This window comes from Nanorana parkeri, unplaced genomic scaffold, assembly GCF_000935625.1.
Source record: "Nanorana parkeri isolate BGI_ZX_2015 unplaced genomic scaffold, ASM93562v1 scaffold164, whole genome shotgun sequence".
Taxonomy (NCBI): domain Eukaryota; kingdom Metazoa; phylum Chordata; class Amphibia; order Anura; family Dicroglossidae; genus Nanorana; species Nanorana parkeri.
Genome location: NW_017306432.1, coordinates 440,161 through 454,104, shown reverse-complemented (window position 1 = coordinate 454,104; position 13,944 = coordinate 440,161). Strand labels below are relative to the sequence as shown.

The 13,944-nt window shown below is 42.2% G+C and overlaps 1 protein-coding gene and 1 long non-coding RNA gene across 2 annotated transcripts in view; both read right to left on the bottom strand.

The window, feature by feature from the left end:
* Positions 1 to 6,856: 6,856 nt before the first annotated feature.
* BOD1 (biorientation of chromosomes in cell division 1) lies at positions 6,857 to 7,929 on the bottom strand. Its single transcript, XM_018554550.1, has one exon. The coding sequence runs from the start codon at positions 7,889 to 7,891 to the stop codon at positions 7,388 to 7,390; it is 504 nt and encodes a 167-aa protein (XP_018410052.1). The 5' UTR covers positions 7,892 to 7,929; the 3' UTR covers positions 6,857 to 7,387.
* A 1,128-nt stretch (positions 7,930 to 9,057) lies between these two features.
* LOC108785469 overlaps positions 9,058 to 13,944 on the bottom strand; it is a 31,130-nt gene continuing 26,243 nt past the window's right edge. The window contains exon 4 of the long non-coding RNA XR_001941133.1: positions 9,058 to 9,111. This is a non-coding gene — a long non-coding RNA (uncharacterized LOC108785469). The remainder of the gene's footprint in view (positions 9,112 to 13,944) is intronic.

Genomic DNA, 13,944 nt, shown 5'->3' with positions numbered 1-13,944 from the left:
CGCCCGGGAGAGAAACACTTTCGATCGAGCAGAGTAAACCTTTCGCTGCGATCGTTTTTTTAATTTTATTTCTGACATCGGAGCCCCGGCCGCCGTAAGTCAGAAAAAAAAAAATCAGCATTGGAATGCATAGCTAGATTCCTATTGGCTATTTCACTTTGCAATAGCAAACTAGCTATTGCACCCGCCCACTGAAGGCTCCAGGGCCGTCCTGATGACCTGGTTTTTACTACCTACTGGGACACTGACCTGAAACAAGTATGGGGGGCATCGGATCAGACTTGATTAGCTATCTCCAATATTTTTCTTAAATACAAAATCTGACCTAGTATCAGTCTCTTGTAGTACCAACACAACAGAACTCAGACTAGGGGAGAAAGCAGTATGTTGCTAGTCGGCCCCGCTGGCTCTCAAAATACCTGAACAATGCCTGCATCCAATCAGATTGTTCAGTTGTTCTGCCAGTGGCAGATTCCTCCATCCACACAGTGTAGCGTAGATGGAGGAATCTGTTGCACTTTTTCCATCTGACCATAGAAAATCTGCAGATAATCTATAGGTGTATGGCCAGCTTTAGAGGTCAGATAATCAGTCTGCTGCCTCTGTTTTCACTGTCCTGTCACAAGGTGGGGAGGAGACCTATAAGATCTCAACATCTGGTTCCAGTCTTTCCAGAAAGGGCCGTGCTGTGTGGCAGAAGTGAGTAAATGTCAGCACAGGAGGGAGAGAAATACAAATCCATTGACAGGTAAAACATCTGTGTCTTCAGCTGTTTGTCTTGAGCTCAGCTGCAGAACTGCCTTGAAGACATGCCAGCAACATCAGCTCTCTTATCTCCCTTCCAACAGCTTCACTAATTGTGCACAAATAAAGAACATTTAATTCTAAAACCAACACACAACAACAGATGATAGAACGCCCGCACAATCTATCTGCTTTGCCGTTACCCACTTTCTCCAAAGTAAAAATATTAGACATTCTAGTCTCACCGAATGGGCTTCTTATTGCAGAGTTTTTGAAGGCTTTAAGTTTATACGACATTGTTCAATATCTCTTCTATGCTCGCAAAGCACGAATGATTCTTCGATTCAGATGTCTGAGGCAAGCTTTTACCATCTACTGCGAACAATCAGCTTTTTGTCCATCAGCCCTTTTAGATGTGAAAAGCTTTATTATTCCCTAAGCCATGACTCTGAATCCATGCCACGGTGTGACGCGCTCCGTGACGTGCCTCCCACATGCCATATTGGCAGGGCCGAGGAGGAAGATTCTCTTGAATTTTTTATTCATACATGCTGAAACAAATAGATGCACTTTTTTTCCCTTGATTAAATAAACATTTATCTTTCGAGCACTGAGCTGTTGTCATACAACCGGTTTAATCTAAGAATCTGAATCCACAGTCAACAGGACTTAATCCAGGTGTAATGAATAATAAACCGCAGCTTCAGCAGAACAACAAAGGGCTATAAAAAGTGCGGCACAGTGCATACTGTATGTAGGGTCACTTATACATGTTGTGTCATGACTGTTTCTTGACTTGTTACCTATGTATCTAAGTTAAAGAGACTTTGTCACTAATTGGAAAAACAATTGCAGGTAAAAACTCAGAAATATTAAGTATTTTAAATGCTTTTTTCCCTATAAATTACATTTTATTGACTTGCAATGTGCCTCAAAACCTGCTAGCAAATTTGACTACTTCAGAAGAGTCAATAATCTAGCACCGCCTCCTCCCTCCCTGAACATCATAGCCATCTCCTCTTCTGGGAGTGTCTAATTAATGTCTATGCTGGCCCAGCTTCCCTATACAACCTTCTATGTAGCAGCCAGGGAATGAGTGAACATGTCACTTGAGAGTCGGCCGGGGGTATTGACATCACATCCCAGGTAGCAATGCCCAGCAGTAGTCTCGGGGGGTTTTGGACAGTGATGTGTTTCGGCAGGGGCATTCCCTGCCCCTATGTGACGTGTAGATGGGGAAAGGGAATGCTCCAAACACAACTGATTGGGCCAGGAGTAGTGTGTTAGTAAGAGTTTTATGCAACCTTTGGCAAACTGGATTCACACCAAGCCACCATGCATCACTGTCCAAAAGCCGTGAGACTCCTGCCGGGCACCGCCATCTGGGATGTGATGTCACATGGAACTGGAACATCGCTACATTTAAATAGCTATATACGGGAAGCTTTAGCAACCTTGTCTCGTAGCTTTGGTTCTCCATTCCCTTAACTAGTTTAGTTGCCCTTCTCTGGACTCTCTCCAGCTCCAGGACATCTTTTCTGTGGATTGGTGACCAAAACTGAACCACATACTCCAGATGAGGCTGAACCAGCGATCTATAAAGTGCCAAAATGATTGCTTTGTCTCTACAGTAAATTCCCTTTTTAATATAAGACAGTACTCTGCTAGGGAGTTTGTTCTCCCTGTGCTTGCGTTGATTTCCTCCCACACTCCAAAGACATACTGGAAGGTTAATTGGCTCTTCTCTAATTTGGTCCTGTATGTGTGTACAATAGGGACCTTAAATTGTAAGCTCCTTAAGGGCAAGAACAGATGTGTAGTATGTAAAGAGCTGCGTAAATGCATGTAATAAATAATACTGCAGATGCACTGCTTTTTCCGAGATAATACGGGGGAGGGATGTTGGATAGCAGAAAACCATGTGACAAGAGGTTGTAGTCCCACCAAAGAACATACAGTACTACAAATATTGATGCTGCTTTAATGGCAAATATTATTCTCTTTATGCACTTTCTAGGCTGTTAATTAATAGTTTTTTATTTCATTCTTTTTTTAAAGCATTCTCACTTAGGAGTATTTTTTACAAATGCCAGTCTTTTGCACGGTACTGTGTGAAAGTCTGGCGAATCTGGCTGCAGGGGATTATTAAGATTAAAAAACCTGTTAAGAGACAAATACCTGTGCTGCCTTTTACCTTTTAATTGATATGGTGAACTGACATGTAGGTCCTTTAAAGCAGAACTGGAAGGAGTAAATTATTCCAGCTCAATTGGTCCTTAAAGGTTTATTTTCTCCTCACTTTTAACATTTACAAATGTTCCTGTTACTTTTAAGTTACAATATAGGGTGTATTAATAAAACGCTTGCAGAGATGTTCATTCTGCTAATATCTGACTTTTACATTAGCGCCCTGTTATGGCCACTAGATGGAGCCAAAGGGTATAGGAATTTGCTATGCTCCCCAGCTCCATCTAGTGGCTATAATGGAGTGTACATTTAAAAGTCAGATTTTAGCAAAACCACAGCTCTGTGAACATTTTATAAATACACCCATATGTGTTCATTTTAGATTAAACCTAGGCCTAAATGAGCTATTAGCTCTGTCTCCTGAGCCAAACTCCAGCCACTTACCCTGCTTACAAGTGCTCATACTGGCTACTAAGGCAGCTTTCAAATGGTAGTGACATCATAGTGTCGTGAATTGGAAATTAGACGAGAGGGTGTGGGATAAAAGAAAAGGAAACCTGGGGGGTACAAATGTGGCATCACTCACTTATCTTTTAAAGGTGAAGGTTTCAGGTCAGTTACCCTGACCTGGAACAGGCTTGTAGCCAGTTAAGTTAGAACTCCTGTCCTGAGAATAGTCAGCACATTATAGGCTCAATACCCATACTCTGGTCTGTAAAGCCACAGATGTTTTTTCTAATAGCTTTTACAGCAAAGTAAATGTGTTTTCTACAGATACAAATTGAATAATAAAATGTGGAAGAAAAACAGACTTTAATCTCAAGGACTTCCTTCACAATCGCACATTGTTCAATCTTGCAGCATTCTCCCCACAAATGACCTTCATGTCCTACAAGAGAGAAAAACTGCAGGGCAGAACTGTAATTTTATATTAACTCTCTTAGTTCTAAACAGACATATATATTGAAGATATTCCATTATGTGACCGACCATTCTTCAATGAACCTTGGGGTGCCAATAGAGTGGGTACTTTCAGGTATCAAAAACTTATAAATGATACCGCATTTTATTACAGGCTGAGAGCTGACTGGAAATGTCAAGGGCTTTATTTGTGAATCCAATAGTGATCTCATAGGTCAGTGATGGCAAACCTTTCTGAGCCCGAGTGCCCAAACTGGATCACTAAACCAACTAATGTGTCTCAAAGTGCCAAAAGTGCACTTAGACCCGAATACTGATGATTTATTTTAGAAAAACCACTTCATACAACTGTCTGAACTAATTATGTGCTTACATCTTAGAAGAAAAATACAATACAAGAGGTTTTAACTACACTACATAGTGGCATGTACCTTTGTACTGTGCTAATGAGTGAAGTGTTCCATTGCAGTGTGTTACTAAGGTACATGTCACGCAGCACACTGCAAGGGAACAGTCTCTCTACAGCTTGGAGTCAGTGGTGGAGCACCAGGGCCCAGTTGCAGCTGTGACCGCTGTGACCCTGGTAGTTCTGCCACTGACTCCAACCTGTAGAGGAACTAATCTCAGCAATATAGTATATAACAATGCAGAATACCGCCAACTATATTGGGCTACATATCTCAGAAATACAATATGCAGCAATGCACAATACCCCCAAACTATAGAAGACTATGTATCCCAGCAATACATGATACAGCAATGCAAAATAACACCAACTATAGAGGACAACAAATCCCAGCAATACATTATACAGCAATGCAGAATAAGACCATCAGCTATAGAGGACTGCAAATCACACCAATACATTTAAAGACAATGCAAAATAATATAAGGCTGCATACTCTGTTAGCCCGGGGTGGCGGCCTGATGTCTCCAGGGTTTCTGAGGGCTGTGTGGGCTCTCATGTGAGCTGTGCAGGCTCTCAGGGGCACTGAGCAGTTCCCAGATGGGCTCTCAGTTGGGCTATATGGGCTTCCAGGTGGGCTGTATAGTCTCTAAGATGAGCTGTATGAGCTCTCAGGGGGGCTGTGCAGCTCTAAGGGGGGAGCTGTACAGACTCTCGGAGTGGGGGGCTGTGTGGTTCTCAAGGGGGACTGTGCAGCTCTTAGGGGGCTGTGTGGCTCTCGGGGGGGTCTGTACAGATTCTCAGGGGGACAGCGTGGCTCTCTGGGAATGTGCGGCTCTCAGGGGTGGCTGTGCGGCTTACAGGGGGTCTGTACGGTACGCAAACAGGGCTGGTCACAGTCAGGCAGCGGTGGCAGCGGGCTCTAAACAGGCATATTAGACAGCCGCTTGCTGGGGCTTCTCGGGGGTCCTAGCAAGGAGGAATCGGCCGTCTAATATGCCTGTTTAGAGGCCGCTGCCTGATTGTAACCAGCCCGGGTGGGTCGGATCTATTTTCATTGATGGTCCCTGAAACTGGGCTTGCGTGCCAGTAGAGAGGGCCCTGCGTGCCCTCCCTGGCAAACGTGCCATAGGTTAAAAAGGTGATCCTTTAGAATCTGTAAGTAGTTGTATGCTCTACAAATCAACCTCTAACTCCAAGAACAAATGAACAATCATGTACGTGATACAGAGAATTAACACATATCGCCAATTCACAAATAGCCAATCTGAAGCTTTTTTTTTTTTTCTCATTAGTAAAATAATTTTGCAACTTTTTTTTTTTTCCTCATACTTTTCTATTCCGCTCGGTGACAAGAAACATGACAGGTGCCAGCGGTCCTATAGAGAGGTAAGCTCCCGGGTGCTTAATCCGGACCAAACGTACTCAAAGTGAGCCTTCAGAATAGGGTTCACACCTGGGGCTGTCCATGCTTTAGACCTGCTTTAAACATGAAGAAGCCTGCATTTAATTTATTGACTGCATTAATATGCTCCAACATGGAGACTCATATAAACAAAGTTAGGACCACACTTCACAGAGGAGCCTTGATGGGGTTAGTGTGGCTTCTACATATTTTTGGCCAAAGGTTTGTGTAACTAAAACCTCTGCTTTTAACACATACTGTTAGACAGGGTAATGTGTTTTGTTGCAGACTAGCTGGCAAGTGTGCTGGGGACTCTGTGTTTTGTATTGTTGTAAGCCTTCCCATGTGCACCCTGCTACCAAGGCTGGTTATACATTTATGGGGTTACCACCTATTTCTGGCCCCCCAAAATCCAATCCAGCATGGTCCAAGTATGGCTACCAAAGCTAGGCAGAGGCAACACAGATCTGTGTTAGCCTAAATGACCTTACTCACAAAGCGAGTCTCCAGAGAAAGGGTCTCAACTGGGTCTGTGTCAATACAGTGGAAGCGCTGATCTGGATAGCTACTACACAGAACTAGCTCAAACAGAAGTGTAGCAAGGAATCTTTGAAGTCATGGAGGAAAACATGAAAAAACTGAGGCATGTTGGGAGTGGTAGGAGGTATCCTGGGTTGCTCACATTTTTTTTTGGTAGTATAATCCAACAGTATCTGAATTCCTGTGACAGTCAATGGACATGAAAGAAAACTTTTTAAAAGGCTAGGAAGGGTTAAAATCCCTAGCATTATTTATTTTGCTATCTTGCAATATTTTGAAAGTCTCGTCGGGGAGATTTCCCTTCACTTCCTGTTCTGAACACCAAACAGAAAACTAGAGGAAATCTCTCTAAAGTGAGGTACCTGTGTGGACTTTATTACATTAACGTAATTTCTGGATAACATCAGAAGTTTACTGACTGGTTTTACTTGTTGCCCGGTATTGCTCTTTAAAGGGCACATGCTTTGTAGCAAATGATAAGATGCAAAGGAGAGAAGTGGCCAAAGCTAGAAAGGCCAGGAGCAGAGTGTTTACTACAGAAAGTCTTGAGATACCGGAAGCGGTCTACAACTCCCCCAAATTCTTATACCATTAATGGGTTGACGTGCCCTCTGCCAAATCGATGCTTAATGTAAGCTACATAAACAAAAAATGACCAGAACCGTTTTATGAAACCATGATTTTTATTTGCAGTTATCAGAAAATTCATTTTGTATGCATACAACAAAAAGTATCATTCAAAGCAAAATAAAAGATACAAAAAAAATAACTGAGCACAATTTGGCAGTCTAACATAAAAATTATTTTACATTCAACTAAGAGTGTAGGTAGTCTTATATTCAGAGGCAAACAGTATTTAATTTCAGATCCCCCACCACTCCCTGGTACATGAACTCCAAAAAATTGTCACATGCGAAAATCTACAAATTACAGTTCATACGGTATCAGTATCAATCTACAGCCCTGTCCTACACCCCTCTGATTAATGCAGACCCTAGATCAAACACCTTACAAAGGCTTCAGAGGGGCTTCCAAAGATAAACACCTTTGCTGTCTGAACCTGGGCCATCTTTTTTCCAGTTCATTCTAATTTAATGTAAGCTATCCAGCAAATTGCTTAACAACTCTATAGCTTATAAGCATCACAGATGCGGTCATGATTTGTTTCAAAAACAGATTGTCTTCTAAGAGTCACTTTGAGTTGGTTCAGGAGGGTCCTTCTCTTCTGGTTCCGGAGGAGGCAGCGGAGGAGCTGGCACGACTGCCTCTTTCTGAGACTCTAAATATTCGTGGACAGCCTTTTCTATATGCGGCCGAAATATGTGATTGAGTTTAGGGTCTACTACCTGTGAAATAATTCTATCTACTCCAGCTTCCATCATCCCCGTTTGGACGACGCTCTGTCTCAGCCCGTTACGGAGTTGGTTCTTGTTCATTCCTGCACTCCACTCCTGCTTGTCTAGGTGAGTAGAAACAAAATTGTCCACTTTTTGTCTTAAATTTTGGTAGGCTGGCTTGGTGTCGACGTCTGCCAAGCAATCTCTTCGGAATACATCAAACAAGCCTTGGCTCTTAAGCTGCTCAACAATCAATGCAATGAGTTGGGGATCTCCTGGAGGCAAAGAGGCTGCATTTGTTACTCCTCCCATAGAGGAAGAGCCACTTGCTCCACTTCCGCTCTCAGCCATGATTTCCTTCAAGCTTTCTAACACCTAGAAGTAAAAAATATTGGTATATAAATCATTCAGATAATATCAAATATGTTTTTAGCTTCTAAAAATGTTCAGTTTGGAAGAACTGACTACTGTAGCAGATTTAAAATGAACCAGAACTGCAACACTGCTACAGACTCCATTCTTCCATAATTACATATAGCTATGTAGCTTGAAAAACAAAAGACCTGTCCATTGAGTTTAACATACAAATTAAGAAAAAATTAAAACCTAAACCCACGGTTGATTCAGAGGAATGAAAAGTCACTAATAAAGCATGGCCCAAAATGCTCCAACAACCTTCATAATCCCCTAAGGCAATTGAATACCTTTTGCTTCAACAGCCTATGGTGCTATAACAAGGCACCTCAATGAGAATGCTACCCTCTTCCCCCTTCCCTTGAAGCAAGATACATGGTTTCCCACTTTGACCACATTACCCTTTGTAGGTGAAAATTGACCACTGAGATGAGCACTCTGAGACCCCATTCACAGTGAACTACATCCAAAAAAGCATCAATCAAATCGCTCTTTTTTGAGAGCGATTTTGAGCTGAGCGACATTGAGCTACAGTGCACATTTTGTCGCGCAGCGCGACTTTTCGCAGGAACTTTGTAGCTGCTACATTGGGCTGTAACCAACGAAAAGCGGTCTTGATGTGACATCATTCCTTCCTGCTTATATTTCTGTGCAAAAGTGACACTTCTGTAGCGCGACATTGAGCTACACCATTAAAGTCTATTGGGCCAAATCGCACAAAATCTGCATAAAATAGGTTATGTTCGAGCTACAAGCTTGAGCGACGAGCTACAGGCGACATTGAGCTGTGAGATGTGAACAGCTCCATTTAAATATTTGAGCTGATATTTGAGTAATTTTGGAGCTGAAATCAGGTGAAAAACCGATCAGTGTGAACGGGGTCTGATACATCAAAGGTCCAACTTAGTTGACTGAAATGCAAACAAAAAAGGAAGACAATGGTCTTACTGGAGCTTATCGAAGCGGTGTGAGGAGGAAAAGGGGACTCTCCAAGTTAAATAAATAGACATTTTGAGGAGAGCTCTGATTTCATTTCCCTCTGCCCAACTTCTTTAGCCAATGGTCTGTATAATTTGACAAAGCACAATGCCCAAGCAGCACAACATACCTATAGACAGCGTTGAGTTCTAGAAATTTCCGTCACTTTTACCAGTTTCCTAAGAGACAGAAGAAAAGTCAATGAAAACAAAATTTAAATAAAATGGCAACAATAAAGTCATCCTTTTTTACAGCCATATTCTTTTTACAAGACTTAAAAGCAGGATTGGGCTGATCCAAGGAGCTATTATGTTCAAGCAATGAGGCCTAGTGTCTATCTCTAGATCAATAAAGACATGTTCCCTGGCTTATTAAAACCCAGACTGGACTGAATGGCATCTGAATTGTACAATCATTCATTTACATCAGAATAGAGTATACCCACATGACATACCATTATTAACTTGAATATATCATTATTAGGGATGTCCAGATACCAGTGCCGATACTTGGCATTTTCATGAGAAGTACCAGGGTTGCAGCGGTTGCAGCTGGGACCTGGCTCTGGTGCTCCACCACTGTCCTGAAATCATTAGTCTGTATTGTTTTAGAAAAACTGTCACATGACAATAAACAAAAATGTATCCGTAATTGTATCTGTGAGTACTTGGACAAGTATCAGCACTAAAATGGTATCAGTGCATCCCTAATATATATTTATAAAACAAATATATAATGCATTAAAACAGCAAAGCACAAATCCCAGGAGCTCGGAATGCGCCTTAAAAATGACAGCTGCCTCCTAACTTTTGAATTTTTCTCTAGTCTTGTCCTGGAGCTGGAAAAGTATCTGTACTTGTACTGAGTGCGGTACTTGGCATCTGAACATCCCTAATAATTATATATGAAATCTTTAAAACCAGACCAATGCTCTGAAATTAAAGCGTCTTTAACAACCAGGCAATGACAGGGGCAATGACAGGTCAGAAATACTTACCTCAACCCTGGAATCCCAGGAACATACATTGGTCATATGGTCTTTATATAGGGGGCTTGGGTGAGTAATGTTCAGGGAGAGAAAGCCAGTTAGCAGGTCTGCCCGTAACATGATTCTCCACTTTGCCCAAGATCATGTGACCGGTACTAGAGGAGGGAGGATCAAGGGACCCCATGAGACAGTATTAGACCCAGAAAGCAAAGTTATTTTTACAGAATATATCTGTGTTAAAAGAAAAATTCCACTGAGTACTATTTGTAAGAAAACTGACAAATAACCTCAGCATTTTACACAAAAAAGAAAAAAAAGTAAAACAGTGCAAGTGATTATAATCGATTATGTCGATTAGTTGTTGCAGCCCTAGTGCAAGCCTCCACCGTCCACACATGCAATGGTTTGGAAACATAAGTGTTACACAGCAAAGTAACTGTGTGAGAAACCTCAAAATAATTTCCCCACTCGCTGACTGGTGGGTTCCATACTAGTTTAGGGCAGCCATGTTCTAGTCGAGGCCAAATCATCTTTGAAAAATAAAAAATTGAAAAAACACCTACCTTGGCCCCAGACTCTGCTTTCCCAGGAGCCAGTGGTGAGGAACGTGATGTCAGCTGTGCTTCTGAAAGCAAAGAACTCAAAATCCCATGCTAAGGTGTTCAAGCACACTGCAAGTGCACATTCTCGTGGTATTTTGAGTGACCACCTTTCCAAGGAGGCGCGGTTAGGCACCGTTGGAAGGTGGGGCCATGGTATTTATTTATTTTTTAAATTGAGGTTTGTAAAAGGTTTATCCTTAAGGGCTTGTTCACACCAAATGCAGACCAGATCTGCATGAGCTTCTGCACACGCAGTGCAGTGGGTTGTGTCGCATTTTTGATGCGTTCCGGGTCGTTTTAGGTTAAAAAAAATGGGATTTCAGTGTGTTCCAGGGCGTTTGCATGCGTTCCAGAGCAGGTAAAATAGGGCTTTCTGCAGTTTTTTTACATGCTCTGGAACTGAATGCTGCAGTCTGAACTAGACCCAAAATACCATTGGACTACATTGGACGCAGTTTTGATCCGGTCTAACAGATCTGCTCTGCTCCTGGAACGTACTTGGTGTGAACAAGGCCTCACAGGCAGTTTTTAAACATATGTATTTGGGGGTAGGGGACTGTCAGTAAAGAGGACGTCAACTTTCATAGAAGGTCCACTCTAAGGCCTTTTAAACCAATATTCTTAGAGCAGTGGCAACATAGCGAACATATTGTGCCCTCCATAGCAACATTTACTGGCAGCAATGTCTCCATGTTTTTAAGGTGTAGACAGCCAATTAAGAAGCTGTCTTTAAAAGCTCATTGGCATTGTGCTGCACTCAGTCCTCAGTGCCCATCTGTTTTGCCAAGGACTGAGGACTCTTTCTCCCTCAACAATGTGACAGGACTGGGTGGGTGAGCAGACTATCGCCAAGCTCCAGTGGAGTCACATGGGCGCAAGGGTAATAAGCCCCATATCTTCTCATACCCAAAAGTACCTTGTATTTTTCTTCACTGGCCGAACAATGCAACCTACATGGGCAACCAGAGATTTAATGCAATTTTCCACTAATTTGTTTTTCTAAAATGCAAGTTTTGTGAATTCCAAAAAAATTGGGTTCAATTGTAAAGAAGAAAGACTGTGATACCAAAGAAGTGCAGTCAGAAAGCAGACATACAGGCCTTGGCCACAAGAACTTTACAGCATCACAAACATTGTAAATGTAAGTATAGGCTCTGGACACTTATGATATACTTTCATGAATGTCACACAACACCTAAAAACGTATGCGCTGGCCTTAGATTATGTCTGCATGTCTTTGATTGGTCTGTGTAAAGATGTGCATATAACCCTTATGCTGCCTGTACACATTGGGGGGAATTTATCAAAACTGGAGCAGACAAAATCTGGAGCAGCTGAACGTGCCAACCAATCAGCTTCTCTCTTCAGTTTGTTCAGTTAAGATTTGAAAATGAAAGAGAGAAGCGGATTGGTTGCCATGCACACCAGCTCCAGATTGTGTCTGCTCCAGTTTTGATAAAATTCCCCACACAGTGGTTTCCAAGAACTTAGTTTGAAAACTTCTACGTTTTTGGCCGGCATAAGTCAGCTAATTTCGCAGCCACGGGTGTACATCCTTATGCTGGCCATACACATAGGTTATCTGCAGATTTTCTATGGTCAGATGGAAAAAGTGCAACAGATTCCTCCATCTATGCTACACTGTGTGGATGGAGGAATCTCCCACAAGGGTCGGGCTTTAGTATCTTGCTAGTCGGCCCCGCTGGCTCTCAAAATACCTGAATCCAATCAGATTGTTCAGGTATCCTCCTCACGCCAGATGTGTTGGGGCTGCCATGGCCACATTTCCAGCACAGCCCCAATGCACAGACAAGACAATTTGCTTTGTTTTAGATCAGATAAGTTCACACAAAAAAATGCATTCGGTACATGTATTCAGCTCAGTGCAATGTGGTATAATTGCAGCGCACCACACTGCTCTAAAATTGGCAGATCAGCACTACGGGTCAGCGCATGCCAGCAGCCGTGCCTTACCCAAGGGAGCAGAGCCGTGCTTCTACCAAGATGGTCGCCTCCACATAGAGTGCAGAACGAGGCATGGTGAAACAGTTATTAAAAATTAGCTACAGGCAACCCTGGTAACTAGTCTTGTCTTTTCTGGTCACAGGTCAGGTCCCCTTTAAGCCTCATTAGTGACCAATCAGCTTTACAAATTCTACATTTAACAACATAAACTAGACTGAAGACTGACACTCACTATATCAATGTACAGAACTGGTCATACCAAGATCACACGGCTGCTGCACTCCAAATGCTATCACATAGGGGTTTGTTATTAAAGGGGAACTATGACGCGAATGATTTTCACTCAACCTCATAGTTTGAGCCGACTTGTGACAAACTGGAAACGGTCACAGGTGATCTCGACAGCATTGTTGGGATCCGTCCCGGCTGCGGCGCTCTCAATATATATTGAGCAATAGCTCGCTATATACTGAGCTTTGGGTCACGGGAGGAAGTTAGTATATGTCCTCCCATGACCCTTAAGAGAACTATGGGATAAAAAGGTTACCCCATAGTTCTCTTTTAATGGTTTGGCAGGCAACACAGTTTCCATATATGAATCTATATACATTTACTAAAAAAAATTTAAGTTTTCTAAAAACCCAACAGTCACATGCACATTTCTCACCTATCCTATAAACAAGATTTTTAGAGATTCAGCACAGATCACATTGTTTTCTGACAAGGAATGAAAATAAACTTTAGCGTTTTAAGGAAAAAATATAAAAAGCTAAAAAGAACTCTGGTCATGTAAAACCAAAAAAAATAATGCTTGCAGTGGGGCTACCCACCGCACTGCAAGGGTTAAGTGCTCATTTTGGTCTAGGGTCTAAAATAAAAAAAATACTCACCCGGTCCAGCCTGGCTGCTAGATTGGTCCCGCAGCCTATTCTCCCCCCTGGGCTCCGATGTTGTACAGATCTGTGAAGTCACCACATCCATTGCTTGCATTTGACATGAGGACACAGATGGACATTCAAGTTTGAGCGGAGAGGGATAGTACTCTATAGGAGTGTATAGATACAGTACAGTGGGTGAGTGTTGTCACTCTAGGACAGGAAGTATGCTATTTGCAGGATCACCAGAATAAAAGGGAAGGGGGAAAAAAAAAAAAAAGCCTAAAAAAAAAAAGAAAACTATTGTAGCCACCACATCTAAGGACTGGTAAGCTACAATATATTGTTGTGGGTTTCGCCACATTTTAACGCTTTAGGGTATTGTTATGAACTGAACTTCTCCTCTAAGGGATGTAATTGGCTCCCTAGTGGATTATACATACGATTAAATGGGAATTGAATTCCAGAGAGGAGAAATAATAAGTTCTGATCATCGCAGTGTCGTAGATGTCACCAACAAGAAGGGAACACAACTTAGTGACATTAAACCCTCAGATTTTTTTAACATAAACCAATACTGTA

Bases quoted from the DNA above. Each gene is read 5' to 3' on its own strand.
- BOD1 (XM_018554550.1), bottom strand. From the start codon at position 7,891: ATGGCTGAGAGCGGAAGTGGAGCAAGTGGCTCTTCCTCTATGGGAGGA.